This window comes from Microcebus murinus, chromosome 10 (assembly GCF_040939455.1).
Source record: "Microcebus murinus isolate Inina chromosome 10, M.murinus_Inina_mat1.0, whole genome shotgun sequence".
NCBI classification, from domain to species: domain Eukaryota; kingdom Metazoa; phylum Chordata; class Mammalia; order Primates; family Cheirogaleidae; genus Microcebus; species Microcebus murinus.
Genome location: NC_134113.1, coordinates 8,589,716 through 8,604,664, shown reverse-complemented (window position 1 = coordinate 8,604,664; position 14,949 = coordinate 8,589,716). Strand labels below are relative to the sequence as shown.

At 36.9% G+C, this 14,949-nt stretch overlaps 1 protein-coding gene across 5 annotated transcripts in view; it reads left to right on the top strand.

The window, feature by feature from the left end:
• Window positions 1-14,949, top strand: part of TNRC6B (trinucleotide repeat containing adaptor 6B) — a 249,037-nt gene that overhangs the window by 85,061 nt on the left and 149,027 nt on the right. For all 5 annotated transcript variants that reach the window (XM_012741670.2, XM_012741671.2, XM_012741666.2 and 2 more), the window contains one exon: window positions 1,550-1,617. In XM_012741670.2, coding sequence (XP_012597124.1) covers window positions 1,550-1,617 — 68 coding nt within the window. The remainder of the gene's footprint in view (window positions 1-1,549; window positions 1,618-14,949) is intronic.

Sequence of the window (14,949 nt, the reverse complement as noted above, 5' to 3'; positions counted from 1 at the left end):
GTTACACCAATTTACTCTCCCACTAGAATGTATGAGAATTGCTGTTCCTCTGTACCCTTGCCAACGCTTGGTATTGCCTGACTTTTAAAATTTTTTTCTCAACTGGGCATCATTTTTATTTGAGCAAAGTAATATTGCAGTGTTACTTATGAAAGTAAAGAATGTGCTTATAGCCAACAAGCTCATGAAATTATTATTTTTAATTATGTTTATAGACATAGAGGGTATAAGTGCAGTTTTGTTACATGGATATATTGCATAAAGTCTGGGCTTTTTGTGTAATCATCAGCTGATCAGTGTACATAGTGCCCATTAGGTAATTTCTCTTTCCACTTCCCCTTTCCACTCTCCTATCCTCCCACCTTTCTGAGTCTCCAGTGTCTGTCATTCAGCTATCTCTGTCCAGATGCACACATTAGTTAGCTCCCACTTATAAGTGAGAACATATGCAGTATTTGACTGTTTCTGAGTTATTGCACTTAAGAATGATGCCCTCCAGTTCCATCCATGTTGCTGCAAAAGACATGATTTCATTTTTTTGTGGCTGAGTAATATTCCATGGAATATATATATACACTGCATTTTCTTTATCCATTCATTTATTGATGGACACTTTAGGTTGATTCCCTATCTTTGCTATTTGTGAATAGTGCTACAGTAAAATATGTGGGCAAATATCTTTCTGATACGATTTTTGCTAGATCAAATGGTAGATCTATTTTTAGTTCTTTGAGAAATCTCCATACTGTTTTCCATAGAGATCATACTAATTTACATTCCCACCAACAGTATATAAGTGTTCCCTTTTCTCCACATTCTGGCCAATATGTATTGTTTTTTTTTGTTTGTTTGCTTTTTTTTTTTTTTTACTTTTAAATAATGATTACCTGATGTCTTAATTTTATTTTTTTAATTTTTAAATTTTTTTGTAGAAATAGGATCTTGCTATTTTGCCCAGGCTGATATCAAACTCCTGGCCTCAGGAGTGAGCTACCAGGCCTGGCCCCGACTTTTAACCAGCATGGTACTTGTGAAATGGTAACAATTTGTGGTTTTAATTTGTATTTTCTTTTTTTTTTTTTTCTATAACACATACAACGTTTATTCCCAGCTCCTGTCTCTTTCCAGGAGTCTTGCCTGAAACTTCTTTTTTCCTGCCTACATTTTCTTGATGACATGAGATTGAACATCTTTTCATGTGTTTAGGAACCATTTATGTGTTCTCTCTGGTCAAATTCCTACTCATTATTTTGCAAATTTTTCAAGTAGGTTGTCTTTTCTCATTGATTCATAGCTGTTCTTTTATATTCTGAATGCTAATCCTTTGTCACTGTTATGTGAGTTGCAGATCAGCATGCTTGCTTTTTCATTCTGCAAATCTGGTCAGTTAAGAAGTGACTTCAGCAAACCTGGAGATTGAAACCTGGAGATTGGACCAAGCTTCTGTAGTCAAATGGCCTTGTGATTGTGCACAGGGCAGGTCGTGGTACTGGGAGTGAATGCATCCTAGTTACTGACTGCTACTGACCTGTGGTGCTTGCCTTTGCAGGTGGAACAGGAGGATTTTGTAATGGAAGGGCATGGCAAGACTCCACCTCCTGGTGAAGAAAGCAAACAGTGAGTCACAGTTTATTTTAAAAGGATCGTGTTACAGCTCTTTGGAAGCACTTTGGTTAAACTTGCTGAGAGCTTGTTTGCTGGGATATATACGTTGTAGACATTGTGGAACTCACCAGTTGCTTCGGTGGCTGTTAATGCATTGTCCTATTTATAGACTGACTAACTGGCGGGACAAGAAAGTTGGCTTTGTAGTTTTTCACACTTGACTAATCAAAATTTATGTTATGCTTTAGCAAAAGGCTTTAAGGCTCAATATGTTCCAAATCGAACTAATTCAGTTTGGTTGATTTCCAAAGAAAGTATAAAATGGTACAGCCTTTTCTTAGCAATGTCTTTATGAAGTGAACTAAATTAATAGACTACTTCCCTGCAATCCAAGTTTGAATTTATTTGAATAGTACTTCCTGAAATTCTATTCCATTTGGTTATTTACACTTCTGATCTTTGTTTAAATAAATTGTTTCTCCAAAGGAACAAAAATTATGAATAATATAACTTAGCCAACATTCTAAATAATTCAGGATCTCTCTCCTGACTTCTTAAGGGATGGTTGATTTTAAACCTGAAGTTGAGAATCTGCTGGGTAGCTTTTTGGTAGCAGTGAGTAAATTTTTTTCTTCCTTCTGTCACAGAATTTGAAAAATTGAGTTGCAGAGCAGACCAGTTTTTCATATGCCCTTTTAAAGGAAAAACAGTTAAGACTGGCTTAAAGTACCGACATAACTACTATTTTTTATTCAGACATTAGTCTCCTAAATTGAATAAGCCAGTGATTCATAGAATTTACCAAAAATCTGTGGAGGGAAACTCTTCTCTCTTATCCCTTTTCTTTCCTAGAAAATAGTTTAATTTTGGTCTGTCTTAAGAAAATTATATCTCTGAAACCTTTAGGAATCGATTATGCAGAATGGACTGTTGCTGCCACCAGGCCAGATTGATTAAAGGAGAATGGCTCTTGTCTTGTATTTGTTGTGAATGGAAACCAGGATATTTTCACAGCTGGGTTAATTTGCTAACCAGGCAGTTTTAAAAATAGCTTACAGTATAAATCCTAACTTTGCTGTATTCTATCAAATGTACTTATATTCTGCATGGGGTGATGGAATCAATTCATCTTTAGCAAATTATAATGCAAGACACCTAGTCCATACAGGATGACAGGAGAGAGACTTCAGGCACTTTTGTCCATGTCTCTCTCATACTCCCTCACCCCTGTAGTCTTGTCAAAGGTCTTATAATATAAAAATCATACCTCCCATTTGTCGAGGATTTTCTGTGCCTCAGGTACTTTGCTTAAATGTTTTTTAACCTGTCATTTCCACTTGTTACAGCTTATTATCTGCATTTCACTCAGAGATCAGGGTAGATAACTTGCCTGTGGTAACGCAGCTTGAAATGGAATTTAGATTTGAACCCAGATCTTACTAACTTTAAAGAGTTTTATAATATTACTCTCTCAAATCCTTTGCCATCCTTGGAAGCTGTGTTTCTTGAAAAATACTGTGGTTAGCAAAACTGTAGTTGTCAAAATCAAAGTCTCATGAATAACAGGGAGTTAGGGGAAACAGTGAAAATGGCATTAGGCCTATTTTTAAAACACAGGTGGGAGTTCTGTTCTCTAGAGGGTATCCATTTCCCAAACAGACCAGTCTTTATCTCTAAAAACCTGCACTAGTGGCCCCTGTCCTGAATCAGTTTCTTTAGGTATTCAGGAAACATTGCGGGGGCAGATTCTCCCACAAGTTTTATGTTATACAAACTATACTTCTTTCAGAGAGTTTCCAACGCCCAGCAGACTTGAAACGTCACGTGTGGTATCCTTACTGTTTGCCCTTATGTGCTTCCGTAAGTCTCATGCTACCCAGCCTTTTCACAGACGGCTTCTGTTCTGTTGTGGTTTTTCCTGGACCTGGTCTGCTATCATAAACTGAAGTGGTAAAGCAGAAATCAGTCCTCTCACTCTGAGCTCCTCTGTAGATCCACCCACCTCTCTGTGAGAATGGGGAGCAAAGATGCTGCCTTCTTTTGTTTGAGGCAACAACAATAAAAACATTTACCAAAAAAAATTTTTTTCAGAACTACAGTTGACAAATGATTATTATACTCTATAAGCATGATTGAATCAGTATAGGAGATCTAGGAACTGGATTTTTTTTCAATTATAAAAGTAACACATTCTTGTCATGTAACATTCAAACACTCCTTTCCCTCCTAATCTTCCTCAACATTTTCTGCACATTTTAAAACAACTAAATAGACTTTTTTCCCAACGTAATTCTTCTGCGATTTGCTTTTGTAATTTCACGTCTTTCCCTACCTATTTCATTCTTTTAAACATCTGTGAAACATTCCATTAAATAGATGTACTATGGTCACTGTTTTCTAATAGATATTTTGGTGACCCTCATTTCTTTGATTATTATAAATAATATTTTATTGAATGTCCTTATTCTTATATATTTCTACACACATGTATTTCTGTAGAATAGATTTCTAGAGATGGAGTGTAGTTTATGGGCATGTGTATTTGACATGGAAGCAGCTACTATCAACTTGCCTTCCAAAAATGCTGTACCAGGTTCATTTCCATCCACAGTGTGTGGCAGTGCCTGTTTCTCCATACCTTGGATGACAATAAAATATTTATCTTTAAATTTTTTCCACTGTAAAATTCTATTGTTTTAATTTGTACTTTTTTACTTACTAATGAGATTATTATATCTTTTGTTTATTGGCTGTTTATTTATTTTTATTTTATATATTTTTTAGTGATGGGTCTGGCTATATTGTCCAGGCTGGACTCTAACTCCTGGGCTCGAGAGATCCTCTGGCCTTATCCTCTAAAGTAGCTGGGACTACAGGCATGCACCAACATACCTGGCAATTGGATTTTTATTTTTATTTTATGTATCACCTATTTACATATATTCCCATTTTTCTATTGAATTGTTTGGTTTTATAGCTTTTAGGAGCCCTTTATAAATTTTAGCTATTAACCTTTATCTGTTGAGATGTTTTAAATATTTTCGTACAGTCCTTATCACTTAACATTGGGTATCTGTCATACTAACAAACCTTTTAAATTTTTATAGAGTGAAATCAATCATAAAGACTTTCATGTTTTTGCTTGCCTAGAGAAGTCTTCTATACCTAACATAATAAAATATCCTTATTTTTCTACTTTATTTATTACATTTAGACCTTTAATTGAACTGGTACTCATTTTTGTGTATGGTGCGAGGCAGACATCTAACTTAATTTTTTTCCAAATTGATTTCCAAAATAGCTCTCATTCATTGGCATTAGCCTGTGTGAATAGCCTGTTTCACTTATGAAGGCCAGTGGAGCACAGGGGTAATATAACTTGCTCAAGGTCACAGAGCAAATTCTTCTAAGGATTAGAGGTAAAATTATTTTGTTAGCTCGTCTGTGCCATTTTCCTTGTTTCCTCATTTAACATTTTAACCATAGATTCTGTAAGCCTTAAAATATATTTTATTTCTGTGATGTTTATTTCAATGGAACTAAGTTCTATTAGCAGGCAGATTAAGGTAGCTATGCATGTAGAAAGCTCTCTTGAAAAATAATTGACTTTTGATGTTGAGAAATATGTGTGGACCTGTTAATATTTAGATCAGTGTACTGAATTCTGGTGTGTATGTATGAATAAGATTTAGTAGACTGTATAGCTTTAAACACTTTATATATGTTGTTTTAATATTGTTGCTTTTTAATAGGATTTATTTACTATTAGTATATCTAATATAATTTTTCTGACGGTATTCACTTTGAGAGCTACTGTAGCAGCTCAATAGCTCTCAAAGTGAATAAACTCAGACAAGCTAAGTTTATTGCCATATAATTACTATATTAAAATTACACAGCTTTAATCGCATGACGTGTTTAATTTTAGAGTAAATATAAAAACTACGACAACTTTTCAAAAAGCAGCTGAGCAGGCATTTGCACATAGATTGTGTTTGATCATGCTTATTAAAAGCTCATGTCAGATAAAATGTTTCTACCCAGGCAGGCTTTTGATTTGATTTTATTTATTATATTGGTGATGGTCTAGGTCAGGCATCCTCAAACTATGGCCCGCAGGCCACATGAGGATTTTTTTCCCATTTGTTTCTTTACTTCAAGATAAGATATGTGCAGTGTGCATAGGAATTTGTTCATAGTTTTTTTTAAACCTCCAACGGTTTGAGGGACAGTGAACTTGCCCCCTGTTTAAAAAATTTGAGGACCCCTGGTCTAGGTATTTGTGGGATGAATATTTGTTTTAAAGTGATTTTGTCACGCCTGTAATCCTAGCACTCTGGGAGGCCAAGGCAGGAGGATTGCTCAAGGTCAGGACTTCGAATACAGCCTGAGCAAGAGCGAGACACCATCTCTACTATAAATAGAAAGAAATTAATTGGCCATCTAATATATATAGAAAAATTAGCCGGGCATGGTGGGGCATGCCTATAGTCCCAGCCACTTGGGAGGGTGAGTCAGTAGGATTGCTTGGGCCCGGGAGTTTGAGGTTGCTGTGAGCTAGGCTGATGCCACAGCACTTACTCTAGCCTGGGCAACAAAACAAGACTCTGTCTCAAAAAAATAAAGTAAAATAAAATAAAATAAAGTGATTTTGAAGCTAAATACCAATTTTGGTGTGGTAATAAGTTTAGCTCCTTTCATCTCTTCCTTCCTTTCTGTTTTTCAATATAACTTACAAACAAGTCTAAGCTTTAAATCTCACTGCTGAAATTGACTCAGATTCTCAAAAGATACTTGTCTTTATTTAACCTATTAAGATGATTGAATTTTTCTATTAAATTTTTATTGAATTTTCTTAATTCTTTTGGTTAATTTATGAAAGGCCATTATTAAAAGTAAATTCCTCAGAGTAGAATATTGAAGAGATATTTGCACAGCCCTGCTAATTACAGCATTATTCACAATAGTCAAGAGGGTGGGAGCAACCCAAATGTCCATCAAAAGATGAATGGATAAACAAAATGTGGCATATACTTATTATACAATGGAATATTATGCAGCCTTAAAAGGGAAGTTCTGTCACATGCTATAATAGGGATGAACTTTGAGGACATCATGCTAACCAAAATAAGCCAGTTACAAAAGAACAAATACTGCATTATTCTACTCATGAAGTATCTAAAGTAGTTAAAATCATAGAAACAGAAAGTATTAATGGAAAGGTGGTTGCCAAGGGCTGGGGAGTGGGCAATAATTAATGTTTAATGGGAATAGAGTTTCAATTTTGCAAAACGAAAAAGTCTGAGAGATCTTTTGCACAACTATGTGAATTTACTTAACCCTACTGAACTGTACACTTAAAAATAGTTAAGATGGTAATGTTTGTTACTTTTTTTTTTTTTTTTCACTTTTTTTTTTTGAGACAGAGTCTCGCTTTGTTGCCCAGGCTAGAATGAGTGCCATGGCATCAGCCTAGCTCACAGCAACCTCAAACTCCTGGGCTCAAGCGATCCTTCTGCCTCAGCCTCCCAAGTGGCTGGGACTACAGGCATGCGCCACCATGCCCGGCTAATTTTTTCTATATATATTATTTGGCCAATTAATTTCTTTCTATTTATAGTAGAGACGGGGTCTCACTCTTGCTCAGGCTGGTTTCGAACTCCTGACCTCGAGCAATCCGCCCGCCTCGGCCTCCCAGAGAGCTAGGATTACAGGCGTGAGCCACCGCGCCCGGCCTGTTTGTTACTTTTTTAAAACTACAATTAGAAAAAAAAACTTTAGTGATCAAATTGAAATGTACTTTAAATGCAAACTACAGCCTGGATTTCAAAGTCTTAGTACAAAAAGAAAAAAAAAAGAATGTAAAATTATTAACTTTTATATTGATTTTATATTGAAATGAAATTATATATTATATATTGAAATTATATATTATATATTGAAATTATATATTGAAATTAAATAAAAAGTTTTTTAAAAAAATCTTATTTCATATATGTTTTATAGATAACATTCCCTTTTTAGAGATTATTTATAGAGTTTTTAAAATTGATAGGAATTATATCAATTCCTGTATTTTTATATTTCTACTACCTTTGGGTACCATCTTTGTTTCATTATAGCTCACTGCAACCTCAAACTCCTGGGCTCAAGTGATCCTCCTGCCTCAGGCTCCCAAGTAGCTGAGACTACTGGCTAATTTTCTATTTTTATTAGAGACAGGGTCTTCCTCTAGCTCCGACTGGCTCGAACTCCTGGGCTCACATGATCCTCCTGCCCTGGCTTCCAAGAGGAGAGTGCTAGGATTACAGGTTTAAGCCAACTTCCCTCCCACCAGGGTGCCATTTTTTTTTTTTTTTTTGGTCTCTAAGGGAGAATCTGTTCAGATGTTTCATGGGAGACCTATAAGGAAATCAGACTATTGAAGACAGTTTTATATTGATGATTCAGAGAAAATGTAATTTACAGAGTCAGCACTGCTCTCCATACCCCAATGTATTAGTGTGGTATAGCATGCTTTAGTGCTCCAGGTACTGTTTTTTAACTCTGTCTTGATTAAATTGTCTTCTTCCTAGTTGCATTCTTCCCAACCTAAATGGCTAGTTATAAAATGCCTTTTTAATTTTTCTGAATTATTAATTATGTAAACTTTTAAAGTCTTAACAGTTTTTCTTTGCCTTATTTTTATTTCTGCTCCTACTCTTAACTCCTTAACTTACAGCTGTATCTTCCTCAGATTCATCTTATACTGCAGTGCAACTTTTAAAAGTTTATTCTTCCTAAATCTCTACTACAGTAAAGATTCCTTTTATTAATACATTCTTCATTTCATATTTGACCACCTAATTTAACACTAAGCTTTTTGGGAATCATTCTTTTGGGTGTTTGTTTAAAAACTTTGAGCAACTCCATAGCATTTCCTAAATATAGAAAAAATGAAAGTATTTCCACATCACAAGTCTTATTGATAATCATCTTCAAAACTACAAACCTTGGTATTGGCCATAGGAAAGTTTTTTGGTTTTTCTTAACATTTAATTTTTTATAGAAGGTTTTCACAGTTTTTCCCCTCTTTGAGCCATTAAAATATGTGCATATTAATATAAATTTATTAATATGTACCAAATTGAGCTCTCTGTAAACCAAATCATTATTACACTGTAGTAAGCTAGACATCAGAAGAATAGTTGGCTTTTCTGTATAATCTTTTCAGATTTTGGGGAGGAGGAGGAAATGAGTTTTATTTTCAAGTTAATTGGTATTTTGAAAATGCCACAAAGAGTTTCAGTGGATTGTAGTTTATGTTCATGGAATTTTTGTTGCTAGGAATTTTAGCAAAACCGTCAACATTTATAATAGATCTTTGGGGAACTTAAAGTTACTAATAAATTTTTTTAACTTGCATTGAAGTTACTTAAAAATTAATTATTTGAAAACATCCTTTTATCCTCAAGGGTCTCAGAATCACAATAAATTCTAAATTCTGTTTTATAAGGTTTTCTTGGATGCCTGGGCCATGGATTAATTACAGTAGAGTAACTTGAATAGACATGTGTTTTGCAATTGAAAATTACTGCAAACAGTATGGGTTACTCTTACAAGCTGGGGTGTTGACTTTAAACAAGAGTGAATAGGGTAGGTCATATAAGCTCTCTGAAAATTACAGTTAATTTTTTAAAAGTTTTATTTTTTTATATTTCATTTATATGGATAAGTAATATGCATTTATGGAAAAACATTACTGGAAAGGCAAGATGTACTTATCCTGTTCCTTGGTGTTTTAGGGCCAAGTATGGTGGTTTACACCTATAATCCCAGCACTTTGGGAGGCCAAGGCAGGAGGATTGCCTGTGGCCAAGATTTTGAGACCAGCCTGAGCAACATAGTGAGACCCTGTCCATATAAATAACATGTAGAAAAGTTAGCTGGGCATAGTAGCATGTACCATGCATATTAGTCTCAGCAACTCTAGTTGGGAGGCTGAGGCAGGAGGATCGCTTGAGACCAGGAGTTTGAGGTTACAGTGAGCTATGGTGATGCCACTGGACTCTAGCCCAGGTAACAGAGTGAGACCTTATCTCAGAAAAAACAAAAGTGGTGTTTTAAGGCTTCTTTCTTGGTAGTATTGTTTTTCATATAATTGTTAAGTGTTTGGAAATTCTTAGCATTATGTAAAAATAGGTAAAGAAATATATGATCAGCATAAAAAATCTCCAGTGGTGGCCAGGTGCGGTGGCTCACGCCTGTAATCCTAGCTCTCTGGGAGGCCAAGACGGGCGGATTGCCCAAGGTCAGGAGTTCGAAACCAGCCTGAGCAAGAGTGAGACCTCGTCTCTACTATAAATAGAAATAAATTAATTGGCCAACTAATATATATAGAAAAAATTAGCTGGGCATGGTGGCGCATGCCTGTAGTCCCAGCTACTCGGGAGGCTGAGGCAGGAGGATCGCTTGAACCCAGGAGTTTGAGGTTGCTGTGAGCTAGGCTGACACCACGGCACTCTAGCCTGGGCAACAAGTGAGACTCTGTCTCAAAAAAAAAAAAAAAAAAAAAATCTCCAGTGGTATCATGAAGAGAAGCTAGTGTTTATTTCTCCACTCCCCGTCCACTTTTTTTTTTTTAATCTTTTTTTTTATTTTATTTTATTTATTTATTTATTTATTTGTTTGTTTTTTTTTAGGTCAATTAATTTATTGCTATTTTTGGTAGAGATGGGGTCTCGCTCAGGCTGGTTTCGAACTCCTGACCTTGAGCAATCCGCCCGCCTCGGCCTCCCAAAGTGCTAGGATTACAGGCGTGAGCCACCACGCCCGGCCCCGTCCACTTTTTACTTTTCAGGGATGGAGTCACTATGTTGCCTAGGCCAGCCTCAAGTTCCTGGGCTCAAGAGATTCTCTCCAGTAGCCGTGACTACAAGTGCGTGCCACCACACCTGGCCTTATTTCCCCCAAATTCTATTATCACTACAGGGTGTGGATACAGGTTCTAGCAGAGCATTCTTCCTGTGTTTTCCTCCCCTGGGGAATCTCTGTGGGCAAAGTGGGGGAGGAGGAGGTGGGAAAAAGGTAGTAAAGGGGGGAAGAGGAAAAGTTCGCAACTCAGAAAAGATCAGATTAAGGTTTTATGCTAGATCTTTAGCTCTACAAGGATAGATTTTTGTTGTCTTGGTCACTGCTTAGAAAAGTGGGTAGCGCACAAAAAGCACCAATAAATATATATTGAGCCAGGTGTGGTGGCCCGCACCTGTAGTCCCAGCTACTTGGAAGGATTGCTCAAGCCAGACTGGACAACGTAATGAGACCCTATCTTATAAATAGATCTGTTCCCATCAACTGTTAAGAATCCCTGTTCTACACACTAACTTTGAAAAGTCTGAGGTGGGGTTATTAAAAACTTAATTCTAGGGGAGGGGGGGAGGGGGGTGGGTATATACATACATAACGAGTGATATGCGCACCATCTGAGGGATGGTCATGCTGGAGACTCAGACTTGTGGGGGGAGGGGGAGAAGGGCATTTATTGAAACCTTAAAATCTGTACCCCCATAATATGCCGAAATAAAAAAAAAGGTAAAAAAAAACCAACAAAAAAACTTAATTCTAGAATATTTTGTTTGTTATAGGCAGAGAAAAGTGAATTGATAATATGTCATGTTTGACTTTACATGACATATTTCCTGATTATGTTCCAATAGACCTGATTTTATAACTGTTCTTCTCTTTAAGCATCCCTACCTGTAAGCCAGTTGTTGGTCATTGTTTATTTTTCAGAAAATGCCTTTTTAGCGAAGACTTAACTATTCCTTTGCTTTTAAGGCGTCCATAAGATACCTTTAGCATACCTATACATATTTTTACTACTCTTTAAAGGAACTTCCTGGCCATTTCAGTGGCTCTCCTTAAGATCATACTTGCATATCTGGTTTCCTTCCCACTTACATGCCTCTGTTCAGGTCAAGAGACCTTTTTGTAATTTTTTTGTGTGTGTGTGTGAGACAGAGTCTTGCTCTGTTGCCCAAGCAAGAGTGCCATGGCATCAGCCTGGCTCACAGCAACCTCAAACTCCTGAGCTCAAGAGATCCTCCTGCCTCAACCTCCCAAGTAGCTGGAACTACAGGTGCTCACCACCATGCCTGGCTAATTTTTTGTTTCTGTTTTTAGTTGGCCAGCTAATTTTTTCTCTTTTTGGTAGAGACAAGGTCTCACTCTTGCTCAAGCTAGTCTCAAGCTCCTGCCCTCAAGCCATCCTCCGTCCTCAGCCTCCCTGAATGCTAGAATTACAGGTGTGAGCCACCGTGCTTGGCCAAGACCTTTTATTCTGACCTGGCACAAATCCAGATTTTGTGGACATGCTCTTTAAAAAAAAAAAAATTTGGCCAGGTGCGGTGCCTCACACTTGTAATCCTAGCACTCTGGGAGGGCGAGGTGGGAGGATTGCTTGAACTCAGGAGTTCAAGACCAGCCTGAGCAAGAGCAAGACCCTGTCCCTACTATAAAATAACTAGCTGGACAACTAAAAATATACAGAAAAAATTAGTCAGGCATGGTGGTGCATGCCTGAAGTCCCAGCTACTCAGAAGGCTGAGGCAGAAGGATTGCTTGAGCCCAGGAGTTGGAGGTTGCTGTCAGCTAGGCTGACACCACAGCACTCTAGCCCAGGCAACAACGCCATACTCTGTCTCAGAAAAAAAAATTATTTAAAATACAAAATTTGGTTCAAAAGTAATATTTATCTATACCAAGGAAAGAAATCACAAAAATGGCAACTTAAAAAGTTGACAAATACCACAAAATTCAGAAAAAATAGTCTAATATTTGTATTAATTCACTGCCTAAAACATTCCAGTGAAATTTTTTCCCCTATATTTTTGGCCACATATTCTTTGATCATCCTTTCATATTACAAAGATTCTGTGATATTTTCTAAAAAAAGAATAGATAAATCAGCGTTTCCTATAGCATGGTTGATTAAAATATGGTTTTTATTATTGATAGATTAGAAAAGTTCCTTTTTGCTTCACAACTTGTTATTGGTAACATCATATAAATTTATAAGATTGTTGGCAATTTTGGCAAACCTCTACCAAGTATCTTTCATATATGTGCACTAAAAGATTGTAAGGCTTCACTTTCTTGTACATTGACTAATCTGAAATTATCTTTGAATTGACACATTTATGTCATGATGTAATCTGGCCCTACATTTCTGTCATGATGCAGAGTATTGACCCAGTAACAGATCTTTGTAAAAAGGATGATGAACGTTATCTCAACCATACACTATTTTGTGAGAACCACATAAATACATTCCACTAAGCCCAAAATAAATGTATCCTAAATTGTTTTTTCTTTTTTTGTGACAGAGTCTCACTGTGTTGCCTTGGTTAGAGTGCTGTGGCATCAGCCTAGCTCACAGCAACCTCAAACTCCTGGGCTCAAGCAATCCTTCTGCCTCAGCCTCTCGAGTAGCTTGGGACTATAGGCATTCACCATCATACCCGGCTAATTTTTCTGTCTTTAGTAGAGATGGGGTCTCACTTTTGCTCAGGCTGGTCTTGAACTCCTAAGCTCAAATGATCGGTCCACCTCTGCCTCCCAGAGTGCTAGGATTATAGGCGTGAGGCACCGCTCCTGGCCATGTATCCTCATTTTAAGTTCCCGTTAGGGGATCTCCAAAATGCTTAACAGCCACTGGCAATGGGAATAAAGTTGAAATTCCACTTCTACGAGGTACTTACAGTAGTCAAAATCATAGAGACAGAAAGTAGAATGGTAGTTGTCAGGGGCTTGCGGTGGAGGAAAAGGGAAGTTGGTGTTTAGTAGGTACAGAGTTTCAGATTTGCAAGATGAAAAAGTTCCGGAGATCTATTTCACAATGTGGATATACTGAGCACTACTGAGTTGTGCACTTAAAAATGGTTTCAAAGGTAAATTTTATATTATGTGTTTTTTTTACCCCAATAAAAACTTAAAAAAATACATGGTAACAGAAAAAAATAAGAGATCATTGGGCACATTGTTAGAACACCTGCTAGGGATTTGGGAGGCGCCCATGAAAGTGAGGAGTCCCTCAGCTTAAGCTCCTTCAGCTTCACAGCAAAGCAGTTCTGTTTCGACCATTCTGGTCCTCTCCTTCCTTTGAAGCCCAGCCGAACTGAGCTGTGTGTTTCCATTTCTTAGTCCTGTCTCTTTCAGGGCAGAACCATCCAGTTAACAATTTATCTTAAACTTCCTTGTTGACTGTCTCATGTATATATGTTACCTCCCAACTGTAGGATAAGTGTTGTCTTCTTTTACACCCTGTAAGTACCTAGCATTGTAATAGTCATCCATCCATTCATTCCTTTGCTTATTTGTTTGTTCATTCTTTCAGCAAACATTAATTGAACTCCTCCAGAAACCCCACCTTCCCTGCCCTCTTAAGGCTTCATAGTTTAGAGGAGGGAATGCCAAGTAAGTGGGCCACAATAATAGGGTCTAAAGGTGCTACTGCCGAGGTATGGACAGGGTGCCCTGGAGTACAGCGGAGGTTACCTGACTCAGCCTGAAATGTCAAGGAAAGCTTCCTCCAAATGCAACTTTAATTTTTGAGGCTTGGTTCTAAAGAATTTGAGTATATATTTTTTTTTTTTTAAGAATTTGAGTATATTTTTTAATGTTCCCTAAAAGGCCTGCTAGCTTTCTAATTTATAATAATAGCATAAACACATTCTAATTTTTAATTATAAAGATCATTAGATTCAAGTTGCATTGGAGATCCTCATGTAGTTTTTGCTACTATTTCTACCTTCTGACTTTGTTGCAGGTAAGAACACTAGTAACACTGAGCTGTCACATTTACATTTTTTCTTGTCAGCCTTCCTACTTGCCATGGTTTGGTAATACTGAAGTTGGTAAAACTAATAAAAGCCTTTGCCTTTCCTCTGTGAAATCTTTTCTGACTCTCCCAGCAGTAGCCCTTTGTATTCCCACTGTATAACTATGTTATATCTCTATTTATACTTTAATTATGATACTTACTATGGAATATTTTAATTATGGACTTATATTCTTCTTTGTCCATTGAGGTGTTAATAATCATTTTTTGATCCCCTGGGCCTGGTCCTAGTGCAGTACCTATCACACAGTAGGTGCTATATAACAAATAATGCTTTTGATTTCATGAATGAATAGTGAGTCCAGGGTTTGGAGTCTTATTTTTGAATGAATTGATTGGCCTTATATAATTTGTATGGGATTCCCTTTCATTTTTTCTATAAACATGGGATGAAGTCTTCAAGACCTCCCAAAGCAAGCATGTGAAGGACTCATGGAGGTCTTACAAACCACTTTGGGAGAGACATG